At 47.7% G+C, this 14,393-nt stretch overlaps 1 protein-coding gene across 1 annotated transcript in view; it reads right to left on the bottom strand.

The window, feature by feature from the left end:
- The window catches only part of PHLPP1 (PH domain and leucine rich repeat protein phosphatase 1), a 1,441,444-nt gene that overhangs the window by 405,345 nt on the left and 1,021,706 nt on the right, over positions 1-14,393 (bottom strand). Inside the window, exon 10 of the mRNA XM_069613677.1 lies at positions 9,567-9,722. Coding sequence (XP_069469778.1) covers positions 9,567-9,722 — 156 coding nt within the window. The remainder of the gene's footprint in view (positions 1-9,566; positions 9,723-14,393) is intronic.

Raw genomic sequence — 14,393 nt, 5'->3', positions numbered from 1 at the left:
GTGTCCTTCCATAAAGAATCGTTGCACCTCCATTTTGTGGTTCGGGAAGTTTGGTTCGCCCAGTGTATTTCGCCCATGACCATATCATGATCCGACCATGAGATCGGGAATATGTTTGCGGACGTGGTTTCCCGCAAAAGGTCTTCGGACAAGAATAAATAGTCAGTTCGTGTGAGAGTTTCATGTGGGATGGAACGGAAGGTGAAACCACGATCTGTGGGGTGGAGATGACGCCAACTGTCGATTAAGCCAAATGTCGAAAGGGCTGCCTTCATGTCTGCTGCATCATTCATGTGGGATGGCTTGGGTGTGCTGGTCTTACTTTGCCTGTCTAGAGAGCTGTCCATCCACAAGTTGAAGTCTCCCCCCAGGACCGTGTGTCCTTGTGCCATATTGAACACTTTTTCAATCGCTTTGTGGAGGAATCTTTTCTGTCTGTGGTTGAGGGCATAGACCGTGGCCAGAGTGACTGGAGTATCCTGTATGGTCCCTGTTATAACCACTGTTCTTCCCTCCGTGTCGACCCAAGTGCTGCGAATCGACATACGGAGGCCCTTCCGTATCAATATCCCCACCCCTGCCTTTTTTGATAATCCGGAGGTCCACAGGGAAAAACCGGCAGCTCTACTCAGGATTGTTCTTTCTGTTCCCTTGAGGTAGTGAGTCTCTTGTATGAATAGAACGTCAATTTTGGAGCGCTTGAATTCTCTGGCCGCAAGAGAGCGCTTCGCGGGGGAATTTAGACCCTTAACGTTAAGTGTGCATATGCGTAAATGATCAGTGTTAGGTGTGTTTGCCATTGAGGATGTTTAGCGACGATATTGCTGATCTCTGTGCCTGTCGTGCTGCCTCTCCTAGTCCTCGTGACCATAAGTTCAGTTTTTGTCCTTTGCCATTGGAAAGAAGCTGGGTCAGTTTTACCACATTTTGTAAATCGGCCCCATGTTGTAAACAAAAAGTCTGTAAAAGTCCAACATTTCCCTCCCAGCCCTCCCTCCACCCCCCAGGAACAGGGCACCCCAATGTAGGGTCACCCACACCCATCTCCTCCCGCTGCGTCCGATTCAGCTGAGTTAACTTCACCCAGCCGATGTCGAACCACCAGTATGAACCGCACAACATTCGGTCCAATGATCAATAGAACACAACATAACTTTAACTTTTGAGCCCCCAAATCGTGTCACTCGAGACCCGGAAGCAAGAAGTTTTCCGTGTTATCAGACAAGACTGTTTCAACTTTAGCTCCCTGTCCAGGTGTGATCGAGTTCATCAACATTCCCCCCCCTTGACCCCGGCCTGTACCTTATTGCACGTGAATCAGCCACGGATCCAGCCTGGGGTTCATTGCAGCGTAATCGTCACCCAATGTAGTTTCGCTGTTTAAAATGACACGTTATGATGGGCGGTCGAGATGATGGAAGAGTCAGTGTTCCATATCTGAGGAAGCATTAATCCTCCTGAATTTCCTGGAGCCGTGCATTTTTCTTCTTCGAGGGCCTTTAGTTTGCCATGAGCCTTCAGCGTTTTTCTGTGCCGGCACGTGAGGTCCGTCCGCCTGGGGGCCTAATAGGTCTGCAATGGCATTGACAATGTCTCTTTCAGAGGTCAGCTTCATCCCTGTGCCTTCCCAGTCGAATGAGAGGGAGAATGGGCAGCCCCATCGGTATCGGATGCCTTTGTCCTTGAGGAGTTTCGTAATCGAAAGGCATTTCCTTCGTAGCACCAGTGTAAGAGAGGACAGGTCCTGAAAGATGACAATGGGTGACCCTCCCAGGGAGATCTGTGGTGTAAGTCTGGGCTTCTCCAGGATCCGAGCCCTGTCCGCATAATTGTGGAACCGGGCCAGGACTGATCTCGGACCGCCTGGTTTGCCCCCGGCTCTGTGGATTCTGTCGATTTTCGGCTCGTCTATGCCATCATCTCCAAATAATAGTTTCAAGATGTCATGTAGAGATTTTTTCAGATGCGTTCCTGTTTCTTCTTCCGTCTCAGGGATGCCAAAGACACGTATATTGTTTCGGCACTCTCTATTTTCCAAATCGTCAACTTTTAGACGGAGTTCCTCCTCCTTGCTCTCAATTTCCGCAAGGCGGTGATCGATTTGCATTTCCAGTGTGCTTGATGAGGTTTGGTTGTGTTCGACCTCCTCAAGCCTCTACTCCATTTTATCGATTCCGTTTGTGATCTTGTGAATTTTATTCTCAATGTCCGCCCTCATCCCTTTCATTTCTGAAAGGTGGTCAGCAATATCGCCCTTGGTCAGTGCTTCCTTTGCATTCTTGGAAGCCATGGTCGAGGGGTCGGGCAGGTGCGGTGCTTCGGAGGACTGTATGAACTTGAATTTGGCCAATTCTAATTTTATGTCCATGGACTCTAAGTGCACCAGTGGTCCGCTGGGCAGTGCTCAGTTAACACCCGGCCTATCTGTGCCGATCCAATTCAAAGGTCTGTTTTTCCTTTCCGTGGTGAAGCACTGGGTGCGATAGATCTGGGCTCTCTGCCGTAGGCCTCATCCCAGACCCTGCATCCAGTGACGCAGATCAAGGAGGATCAAGTGTCTGCTGGCCCACAGGCTTCTGTGGGAATGTGAAGTGATTTAGACACCGGCGTAACCTGTGCTCCCAAAAGGAAGTGGATATCTCGGGCCCCGCGGTGCTCCCGTGTTGTGCTGTGCAGAGGCCGCGGTCCGCGCCTGGCTCTCAGATGTGCGCGGGGTGGCCCTGTTCCGGCACTTCTTCCAGGGTCCCAACCTGCGAGACCGTCTGGACGGCCGCCGGGCGTGAGAGATGTCTTGATGCAGGCCCGGATGGTTCTCTCCTGCGACTGCCCTCATAGGCCGCAGGCGCGCAAAGCCTCTCCGCCGGCTGCGTGTGCGCCTCTGCGTACCGTCAGTGCACCGGAGTCTCAGGGCCTCCCCTGCTGATCTGTAGTCCTAGGTTATGCAGGACGGGGGGCCGTAAGGTGTGTGCCACGCCGCAGCACCTCCTAGCAGTGGGAGGCCGCCCGCGTCCTGATGCGGGGTCTCCGTGGAGCTTTGGCTGGGCGGGACGCGAGCCGGGAGCGATGCTTCCGTTTCAGGCGCAGAGACGGGGGACCACTTCAGGCGGTTAATCCAGGGTGTAAACTCCACTGTTTCACTCCAGATTTTCTGCCACAGGCCCCCGGCACATTCACAAAGCTTCGTGTCAGAACTCGGCCATGGGGGGGGTCCTAAAAGTGGGGGCTTAGACCTCTTAAAGGACCATTGCGGAGCGAGCTCAGACAGGGCACAACATCACCTGTGAGCCCCCTGGTGGCCAATCAGCCAATACCTTTATAGGCTCAAGGACCGCTAAAGTAAATACGCCGGGACCCCCTCCAGAGCCACTGTCAATACCACCAATTCCACAGCTGGGCCCCAACAATAAAGCGGCCCAACCAACTGAATATTGTGCACCCAAATATGTCCAGAGGCAACAGTACCAACAAAAAAGGGCACATGGATGCATTTACCAGTCGGACCACGGAGGCAGATGAGACCCTCAAAGATCGGACCCCCCCCAGCGCAAGACACCAGAAGCACAACAGACCCATACATGGAAGCCATGCAGGCAGGGTTTGCGGCTGTGAATACCAAATTAGACGATATTGCAACACCATAGCCTCCATCAGAGCGGACATGCTACAAAGACACACCCGTGTTACCGAAGCCGAAAACAGGATAGGCGAGGTGGAAGACGCCACAATTAAACATGGCAGAGACATAGGGGACATCAAGAAGAGCCTATGACAGGTACAAACTAAGTGTGATGACTTAGAATCACGATCTTGCCGAAATAACATCCGCGTGGTGGGCCTGGCAGAGAAATCCATCAATGTTCCTATGGAAGTGTTCCTGGAGGAAGTTATATGTACGGCCCTACCGGAGGCACAGTTCTCCCAGCAATTTCTAATCGAGAGGGCCCACAGAACGTCAGCACCTCCCCCAAAGCCAGGGGCACCACCATGTACGGTAATTGCCCGCTTGTTAAACTACCGTGAAAGAGACCAAATCCTTCGCCTTTCAAGGGAAAAAGGGACATTGTTGTACGATTCTGCCAGAATTCATGTGTATCCTGATTTTTCCAGCGGGGTGCAGTCTGCGTACCAGGTGAAAAAAGCACTTAGGGCAAGAGCAGTGCCATACGCAATGTTGTTTCCTGCGAAACTCCAAAGACAGCACGCTGGGAGGACACATTTCTTTGAGTTCCCAGAAGAGGCTATGATCTATATAGAACACAACATTCCACTATCCCCGCGAGACAAAGAATCGACGGCCAAATGAAAGGCGCGACGGATAAAGAGGCGTAGACAACACTGAAAACTGTGCACCTACTCACGATCTGTGAAGATACAGCGCGGCGGCCCTCAGGGCAATCAAGTTGGGTAACGGATAGCGGCAACCCAACAGAGCCGCCCACCCTTTTCAAATGTGGAAGTTTACCAATGGGGGCACACTGTCCACTTGTGGGGATAGTGAGAGGGGGGGGGAGGGAGGGAGTGGATAAGGGCACGTTGCCCAGTTAGGAAAGGGGAGAAACAAAAACAATTGACAAGGGCAAGGATCAAAAGGCATCAGAACTTCTTAAAGACAGAGAAAACAGTGTTAATACAATACCAATGGCTACACCAGCGAAATCACAGGGGGGTGAGATTACTCACCTGGAACATTAGGGGTCTTGCACACCCGATCAAGGCAAGGAAATTATTGAGCTACGCAAATAGGCACAAAATTGATATCCTCCTACTACAGGAGACCCACGCAACAAGGAAAGTGACCGATGAATTTGCCCGAACATGGGGCCCCACAAAAGTAGCCACAGACTACTCCACACAAGCCAGGGGCGTGCTCACAGTGGTGCACAAGCGAACCAATTTTCAGCTCACCAGGTCTGAAATAGACAAAGAGGGCCGCTATGTAATCATATGGGGTACATTGTGCAACGAAGAAATGATTATAATCAACACGTATGGTCCCAACATCGACTACCCTAGTTTCTACTTAAAAGATTCTCACGTTGGTAACCCCGACAGCCCATGCCAAAGTGCTATGGCCCGGAGATCTAAATACGATCCTAGACCGAACCTCTGGAGGGAGTAGGAACCACACTAAATCCTCCTTGACCATACTTCAGGCCATGAACACACGCCCCCTTGCAGATGAGTGGAGAGAACTACATCCTCTGGAGAAGGAATACACCTTCTCCTACGTACACGGATCCAGTTCACATATACACTACTGGCTATGTACACCCGACCTCATATCAGACGTGGCTGCATGTACGATACAACCACGTACAATGTCGGATCATTTCCCGGTCCTTCTTGAACTGACACCATCTATCGCAGAATACACAGCCCGGAACTGGAGGATGCCCCCCGCACTACTGAGGGATCAAACACTGAGAACCCCTCAGAACAGAAATAATTGACTTTTTTGAACGAAATGCAAACTCAGTCGATTCCAAGGCAGTCATTTGGGAGACCTTCATGGTCTGGATGCGTGGGCAATTAATGGCGCTGACTCACAGAGTTCTGAGGGACGTAAGGAGGGAACTGGACCAAACCGAACGAGAACCGAGAGCCCTGGAAAACACAGAGGCTACCACCAACAGCGGCACCCTCCTACAAAACGTCTCAGAACATCCGGCAAAATTCAGATCACTTGCCGAACGCGAACCCTTTTATACGACACAACCTAAACGAGCCAGGAGATACAGCGAAGGGAATAGAGCAGGCCAAACACTTGCTAACCTCATCAAAGCCGAGCAAGGAATGAGACATCACCAGCATAATGGACGCAGATGGAAATGTACGAACAAAAGCTGCTGACATCAATGAGGTGTTCCAGATGTTCTACAACAAACTCTATAACAGAGACCAGGTCTCCCAAATAGAACTACGAGATCCCCCTGCCCCAATTGGACGAAGACGATAAAGCAGCCCTCGACCTTCCACTGTCGAAGAGCTAGAACTAGCCATAGCGGACTTACGAGCGGGCAAGGCTCCGGGTCCGATGGAATCCCAGTCGAACTGTATAAAACTTTCAAAGAGGAACTGGCCCCCATATTACTGGAAGTCTGGGAAGAGGCCCTAGGTAAAGGGGCACTACCAAACACCATGAAAGAAGCCATCATAACTGTTCTCCTTAAACCCCATAAGCCGCCACAATATCCCATGTCTTACCGACCACTATCCCTTATCAATTCAGAGACCAAGATATATGCCAAAGTAATCGCAAATCGTCTCATAAAATGCATGAATGCACTTCTACATCCTGACCAATCGGGATTCGTCCCTACCAGATCAAACGCACTGAATCTCAGGAGATTTTTCGCCATCACCTCCCAGCTTGACCCGAAAGCCAAAACAATAGCTGCCACGTTGGACACTGAAAAAGCATTCGACTCCGTATCCTAGAACTATATGTACTCTATACTAAACAAGATGGGATTCGGCCCTGTATTCATCAAATATATTCGAGTTTTATACACCGACCCCAGAGCAATGGTCAGAACTAACAAATCATTATCCCCAAGCTTCGCACTCGAAAGAGGCACTAGACAAGGCTGCCCACTATCCCCCCTTATATTTGCTCTCACCATAGAGGGCATGGCGGCCAAACTTAGATATGAACATGCATGGAGAGGTATTTGCGTCAGAGGACCTCCCCAATTTATCTCACTCTATGCAGACGATGCAATGCTGTATGTTAGAAACACCGAAACCAATCTACCACCGCCAATGCAAGAAAGAGACATTTGCCAAATACTCTGGGTACTGAATCAATCAGGCTAAATCGGAAATCCTCCCACTCACTCATTCCACAGTGCAGTCACCAGCCACTGCATAATTTAAATGGTCGCCGATCACCGCCCGATACCTGGGGTCATAATGGCCACAGATAAACAGACTCTGTATAAGAATAACTATGAACCATACTTAATACTCCTGGAACACAAACTAAATGTATGGGACAAACTCCCAATATCCCTATACAGACGAATAGCGTTACTCAAAATGGTAATAGTACCAAAACTATTGAACCTGTTCAGTAACATACCCATTTGGCGAGGCAAACAATTTTTTAAAAAACTCCCTAGACTGGCATCTAGGTTTGTATGGGGTGGTGGAACCGTGTGACTCCATTGGTCCAAGCTATGAGAGAATTACGAAACCGGGGGCTCAGCAGCCCTGGACTTTCAACTATACTATCAGGCGGCCCAGGCCCACTTTGCAAAATACTGGCCAGACTCTACCGAGACATACGCACACATACAAGCTGAAAAGTTTGCGGCAGCCCCCTTCAACTTACGGGCAATGCCCTACTCCAAGGCTCAGAGATCGAGGGGAGGTCGACCCAGTAGGCTCTACAGTCAGAGAATGGTCCAATCTAATTAATAGAGCGGGGTGCGACAACCCATACTGGCCTTATACCCTGCTATGACACCACCCTGGACACGACCCTCCAGAAAAGATGGGACCCAGGGAAAGAAATGCACCTGGGAGATCTATATCCTGACGGGAAGTTCGCATCCTTGAAGACTGTCCAGGCGAAAGTTGGGAATCGGTCTGGTCACATCAATACAATACTATAGGCTTAAGGCAGCATGTAAGAAGCCATTGCCTTTCTTCCCGGATGCCCCACCTACTCATCAATTCTTAACCAACACCATGACACCCGAGGGCTTCAGAGGAGGAATTTCCACCCTTTACAACGCAGTCCAACGGCATTGCCCCTCCAAGAACACAATGAAAGCCAAATGGGAAAGAGACCTGGGGATCACCATCAAGGACACCCAATGGGCGAAATATTGTCAGTTCACCAAAGCGATCTCCATATGCACCAACTTTAGACTGATCCAATTCAAGATATTAAACCATCTACATATCACTCCTAATAAAATCGCCAAATTCGACCCCACGATTAAACCGGAATGCCCTAAATGTTAGACCCAAGGGGCAAACTCCTTCCACATGTACTGGGACTGTCCCCCAATAAAAAAGTTCTGGTGGGAAGTAGCCAACACGTTAAGTGACATAGTTGGGCACAGAATTCCAGCAACCCCACTGAAATACCTACTCAGTGACATCAGGAAGGTCTCGATTAAAATACGTCGCCTGGTTGCAATCGCAGGGGCAGTCCCACTCTGCAAGCCTGGATGAAAGACCTAATTCAAGTACAGGAAACTGAAGAACTATATGTACAAAATGTGGTGTCTGCCTGCAGACCGAAAGATATCCAGACCCCATTGAGGAGATATCTCAGGACATCCCCCGACACGTCAGGAGACAAATCATCCAGTTCGGCCAATGGCCTAGCCAACGAACCCACATGACCACCACTGAGCCCAGACTGATCGCATGAAAAAAAACCACCCACATGTACAATGCAAAGTGAACCCCAAATAGAAAATGCATAGCCTGCTATATGGTAAAATGTATAATGTCAACACTTGTTCGACATATGTGATGCACTTGCCAAATCTCAAAATAAAGGTTTTAAAAATAAATAAAAAAACACAAGGCAGAAATGCGCGAGTTAACACTGGGATAACACTACATAGGATTGCCACTTTGTGCAACAAACACCCCATCAACTCAAGTACTTAGAAGCTAACTCGCAGAAAAAACTAGATTAATTTGATCAACACACAACACATTTGTACATGGAAAACATGACTTTCCCTCTTTTCCCGCAAACACTTCAACTCCTCTTTTTGAAGGGAACTTGCACCAAGAGGTTAAACAAAGGGACAGACGTGTTTTAAAAAAGCCAGTTACATTACATTACTGTGGGAGATATACAATAGTTCCTGTAGAAGAGGATTTGCTCTTACACATTGAGCAAACAGAGGAGTTTGGACTAACGTCAATGGAAGGCAGGGTAACTAGTCCAGAATTGGTAATATAAACCAATGTTATAAAGGATGTATTGGGACAGGTACAATCAAAGAGTTTGATCCTGTTCGGCTACATATAGAGAAAGTAATACAAACCACAGAATCATGTTTTAATACATCTAGTGGGTGTCTATTTGAATTCTCAAAAAAAGTATTTGGTCACAGCAGGTTGCCAGACTTTTAACCCTTTCTCTTCTGAACGGAACTCTAATGATTCAGACATAGCAAAAGGTTTGGCTTGCCTGTGAACTGATGAAATCGCAACTTATTTTTTGGGGAAACGGTTTCAGAACCCACAGCACAGAATCTCATGCAAATAAAAGTTTCACAACAAAAGGAAACATTAACTAAAAGACAAAGTTTGCACAATTGAGGATTTAAAAAACTAGATACGGAGGGGAACAAATCTTCCTTAGCAATTTATACAAAGTTACTTGCAATGGACACACTTCCATAACTTTGTAGTGAGATTAAAGCTACAAACTGATGTTAAGTGTATAAATATGGCAGATACAAATCGTTCACACCCAAATTATCCCACCAGATATTCAAAAAGCATACCTTATGGTCTCAAATACTGCATAAGAACCAAGAAGCAACTTCCTTTACAAGGAAGCACTGATTAAAGAAATATGTAACTGTTACCTCTCTGATTTCAGAAGAAGGTTGGAAGGAAGCTCATGCAAGTGGTTATGCTGAACATCTAAGACCTCCAACTGATTTCTCTCAAGCTGGTCCGGCAGCTTCTGGAGCTGGTTGTGGCCTGCAAGCAGTTTCCGCAGGCCACTGTTGCAAAACAAACTAGAGAAAAGAGCACAAAGCCAGTGTCACCACATATTGTAAATTCCCATTCCCATCTAGTTTTCTTTTTTGTCTTCACTTTCTTTCCCCAGAACTTTGCCAAATTGTGTGACCAAACTGAATATGTGGGCTAACCGAACGTTTCCTTATAGCAGAAAAAACGATCGCTACAAAATTGACAGTTGCCTAAAACAAGTGAACTAAACTGCCTGCATTGGGTTGTGTCGTTTTCAATTTGTGTTATTCACCAATAGAACATGTATAATGAAATTATTTTCTCTACATTTTAGCATGAGTGCCAAAAACGACGCTGCTTTTCAACCATTAGAAGTGTTAAATTGGTGTTGTGAGAGGACCAAAAACAAAAAGGATCTACTTACCTGTAACAAGAGTTATGAGGAATTAGTATTTTTTTTTTTAAAAAAAAACATTTTTATTGTTTTCACCAATTAACAATGTGCATTTTAGCAGAACATCCCTCAAAACTCTCCCCCCCCCCCCAGGAAGAACTGATCCGTGTTCCATTAGTTCTCGGGAAAGTCTATGAGCTGTATATGTCAGTTTTTTTGATAATGTGCGGGCACCATTGTTCCATATAGTCTTAGTATTCCAAACCCACCCCCCCATTCCGTCATGAAGGATTCGTTCGAGCCCTGTAAGCAGTGTGTAATCATTTCCATGGTCATTTGTGACCAGACCTTCTGCAGCCATGTGTATACCAGAGGTGGGTCTTGCTTTTTCCAGTTTTGGGCGATTGTTGCCCACACCGCGATGACCAGGCCCATAAAGCTCCTCCACTGTGCTTTATTAAAGCTTTTGGCCTGTTGATCTTTCATTCCACGTAGCCACACTTTCTCCCCCAGCTGGTCCACCTCTGGAAACATCTTTTTCATTTCCGTTTTTCCTTCTGACCAGAATCCTTTGGCCCCCTGACAGTCCCACCAAATGTGCTTCCACGTGCCAGGTTCTAAGCACCCCCTCCAGCAGCAATTGGACATTTCCGGATACATAGTGCTGAGCCTCTCTGGTGTGTAGTGCCATTGGGTAATTATTTGTAACCACATTTCCCTGGTTTGCACTGCTCGGGTGAGTTTTGGGATACTAACCCACAGTTCCACCCATTGCGGTTTTGGAATCTCTTCCCCCAGCGTTCTTTCCCATCTTCTCATGTATGCCCATTTAATTTCTACACCTTGTGTGTTGATAAAGTTAGAGAGAGGAGACTAGTTTCTTGGCTCCAGAGTTGGTTATTAGGTACTTTTCGAAAGGGGGGTTAAATACCTTGTGGCCGCTTGAATGACCTCTGGTGTTGCTATCCAGTGTCTGAGCTGCTCATATTTATACCTGTCCGCCTCTTTCAGGTTCCACATATTTTTACATTCATGTAAAGGTCTTATATCTTTATTTTGGAACAACTCCTCAATTTTTTTGCACCCTGCGGCTTGCTATTTCTCGAAGGCCCCATGATCTACTCCCAGTGGGAATTGAGGGTTCCGACTGATGGCCGTGAAAGGGGCCAACAGTGTGGTCATGATACCCTTCCGTGTTTCTTGGTCCCAGGCATCCAGTGTGGTTTTCATGATTTTGCTGATGCAGAGGTTTGGGTGTCTGTGATGGTTATGCTTCCATAGAAGGTCCTCTAAGGGAGTTCTGGCAACCGCCCCATCTTGGATTACCCAAATCGTTTGTTGACCCTCCCCCAGCAATTACTTTAGCACCCATAATTGCGCCACTTGATAATATTTTCTAAAGTGTGGAAGTGACATTTCCCCCCGCTCTGATATGTGCCGTGAGGATGGCTCTGGCAACCCTTGGGGGTTTCCTGTTCCAGATATAGGACGAGACTGCTTTTGACAGTGCCTTAAAGAATAAATTTGGGACTGCTGTAGGGAGGGCGTGGAAGTAGTACAACAACCAGGGGAGTATGTTCATTTTCACTGATTGAATTCTACCCCACCATGAGAACCTTAGCGGACACCATCGTTCCAGATCCCTTTTCACTCGAGCAAGGAGCTGGGGATAATTACCCTTATATAGCATGTCCACCTTGTGTGTGAGCATTATACCCAGATACTTGATACCCTCCTCAGCAATTTTTAGACCTAACGATCCAGCCTCGCTATCCAGTGCCCCTCTCTCCCCTGCTAAGATTTCCCCAAATGCCTCCAGTTCTTTTAAGGTTTGCGGTAGGGTCCTCCCCGGGTCTTCTAGGGCCAACAGCAAATCATCTGCATAGGCTATTACTTTGTGCTGTCTGCCTGCCATCTCGATTTCCCCTTCATGGGTAGATGCCCCGATTCCAATTAGTAGCGGCTCCAGGAAGATGGCATATAGAAGGGGGGACAGCGGGCATACCTGTTTGGTTCCCCTAGTTATCTGTACCCTATCCGTGACTTCCCTGTTTACCGCTATTCTTATTGATGGGGAGTTGCAGTTGGCTTTGACCAAGTTTATGTAGTGATCTCCGAATCCCGTGTGCTTTAAATGTTTTAAAAAGTATGGACCACTCAACCCGGTCGAATGCCTATTCGGCGTCTAGTGAGAGCAGGATTGCTGGCGTTTGTGTGATGCCCATTTTTTCTACCAAATGAATTAGTCTTCTTAAGTTGTCATGCGTTTGCCTTGCCGGAATTAAGCCCAATTGATCAGAGTTTATTAAGGTGGCCAGAAGTGGGGATAATCTGGCGGCCAGGATTTTGGTGTACATCTTAGCGTCCACATTTATCAAGGCTATGGGGCGATATGAGCCAGGGAGGGAGGGGTCTTTACCTGATTTATGGAACACCAGAACTTTTGCCTCATTCATGGATGGGGTTACGTTTCCGCTTTCCTTAAAGGTGTTTAATAGTCTTGTTATAACTGGGGTGAGAATGTCCGCATATTTTTTGTAGAAGGTGGCTGTAAAGCGATCTGGGCCTGGTGCTTTGTTATTTGGGAGTCCTGCAATTGCCCTCTTCACTTCTTCACTTATCCGGGTTTCCAATGCCGGTTTGTCTTCCTCAGATATTTTTGGAATTGATGGATTGATTGATTTGTTTATTTATAGAGCGCCTTACACCAGGGAACTGTACAATGGAACAACTCATACAGTGAACAATAAACATTGGGAGCAAAATTACATAATGAATCATTCGACAACAAAATAGTGCAAAAAGCAATTAACTGAGGGGGAGGGGAAGTGGAGAGGGAGTAGGATTAGTGAGGGGGAACAGAGAAGGATAGAACGAGTGAAGAATAGAAGGGAGGGAGGATAAAATGGGAGTGGGGAGAGAGGAGTTAGAAGAGGGAAAGAGGGGGGAGGAAGAGAGAACAGGAGAGGCATTCAAGGAGGAGAGTGGAGGAGAAGGGATTTAAGGGAAGTGCGAAATGAGGGAAGGGGCGTGGAAGAGCGGATTGAGAGGGGGAGTGAGTTCCAGTGAAGAGGAGCAAGGAGTTGGAAGGAGCGGAACCGGGAGGAAGCACAGGGGGAAGGAGGTACAGTGAGGAGGAAATGGTCAGCAGAACGAAGTGAGCGAAAGGGGGAGTAAAAGGTGAGAAGGGAGGAGAGATAGGGAGGAGCAAGACCATGTAGGGATTTGAAAACAAGGCAGAGAAAGCATAATTTTAACTAAGTGGAAAGGTAGCCAGCGAAGGTGAGAGAGCGAGGAGGAGATGGAGTCACGGGAGGTAAGGAGACAAAGAGTACGAACAGCAGAGTGGTAAATGGATTTAAGGGGGCAAGCTGGGATGCAGGAAGTCCAAAGAATAAGGGGGAGCAGTAGAATAGTCGGGAAAAGATGAGAGAGGAGATAAGGAGTTTGGTCGCATGGAATGTGAGGGGGGGACGGATTTTGCGAATGTTGTAGAGGTGGTAACGGCAGGAGCGAGAGGTAAGTGAAATGTGTTGTGAAAAGGTGAGAGAGGAGCCAAATAGAACACCTAGATTACGAGCATGGGAAGAGATGGGGAGGTTGGAGGGAGGAAAGTGGATGAAAGGGGGAGGAGAGAGAGGAGGAAGTGTGTTAGAAGGGAAGAAAAGGACTTTGGTTTTATCAGTATTAAGAGAGAGGAAGCGGGAGGACATCCAGTTCTTGATGGCTGTGAGACAGGAGGAGAGTTTAGGATGAAGGTCAGGTGTGAAGGAGGAGAAAGAGAAAGAGTTGAGTATCATCAGCATAGAAGTGATTGGAGATATCAAAGGAGGAGATAACAGGGGCGATGAGTGAGGTGTAAAGAGAGAAGAGGAAAGGACCAAGTACAGAGCCTTGCGGAACACCGTATATGAGAGGGAAGGAAGAAGAGGTCTGCCCCCCCCCCCCATGAGACGGTAAAGGAACGAGAAGAGAGGTAGGAAGATAGCCATTTCAGAACAGGGCCTTTGAATCCGAAGGAGGAGAGAGTGTGTAGGAGGAGTGGGTGAACGACAGTGTCAAAAGCTGCAGAGAGATCAAGGAGAATAAGGATGGAAGATTGCTTGGCATGCCAAGCAGAGAGGAGAGAATTGAGAATAGAAGTGAGCGGTTTCAGTGGAGTGTTTGGGTCGGAAGCCGATTGGAAGGGAGGAAGGAGAGAGGAGGAAGAGACGAAAGAAGAGAGTTGAGAGTAAGCGTGACGCTCAAGGAGTTTAGAAAGGAAAGGTAGAAGGGAGAAAGGTCTGTAGTTAGAGGTGAGGAGTGGATCAGCAGAGGGTTT

Source organism: Ambystoma mexicanum, chromosome 5p, assembly GCF_040938575.1.
Source record: "Ambystoma mexicanum isolate Mex_15411 chromosome 5p, UKY_AmexF1_1, whole genome shotgun sequence".
Taxonomy (NCBI): Eukaryota; Metazoa; Chordata; class Amphibia; order Caudata; family Ambystomatidae; genus Ambystoma; species Ambystoma mexicanum.
Note: the sequence above shows the minus strand (reverse complement) of the source record. Positions and strands in the feature narration are given on the sequence as shown.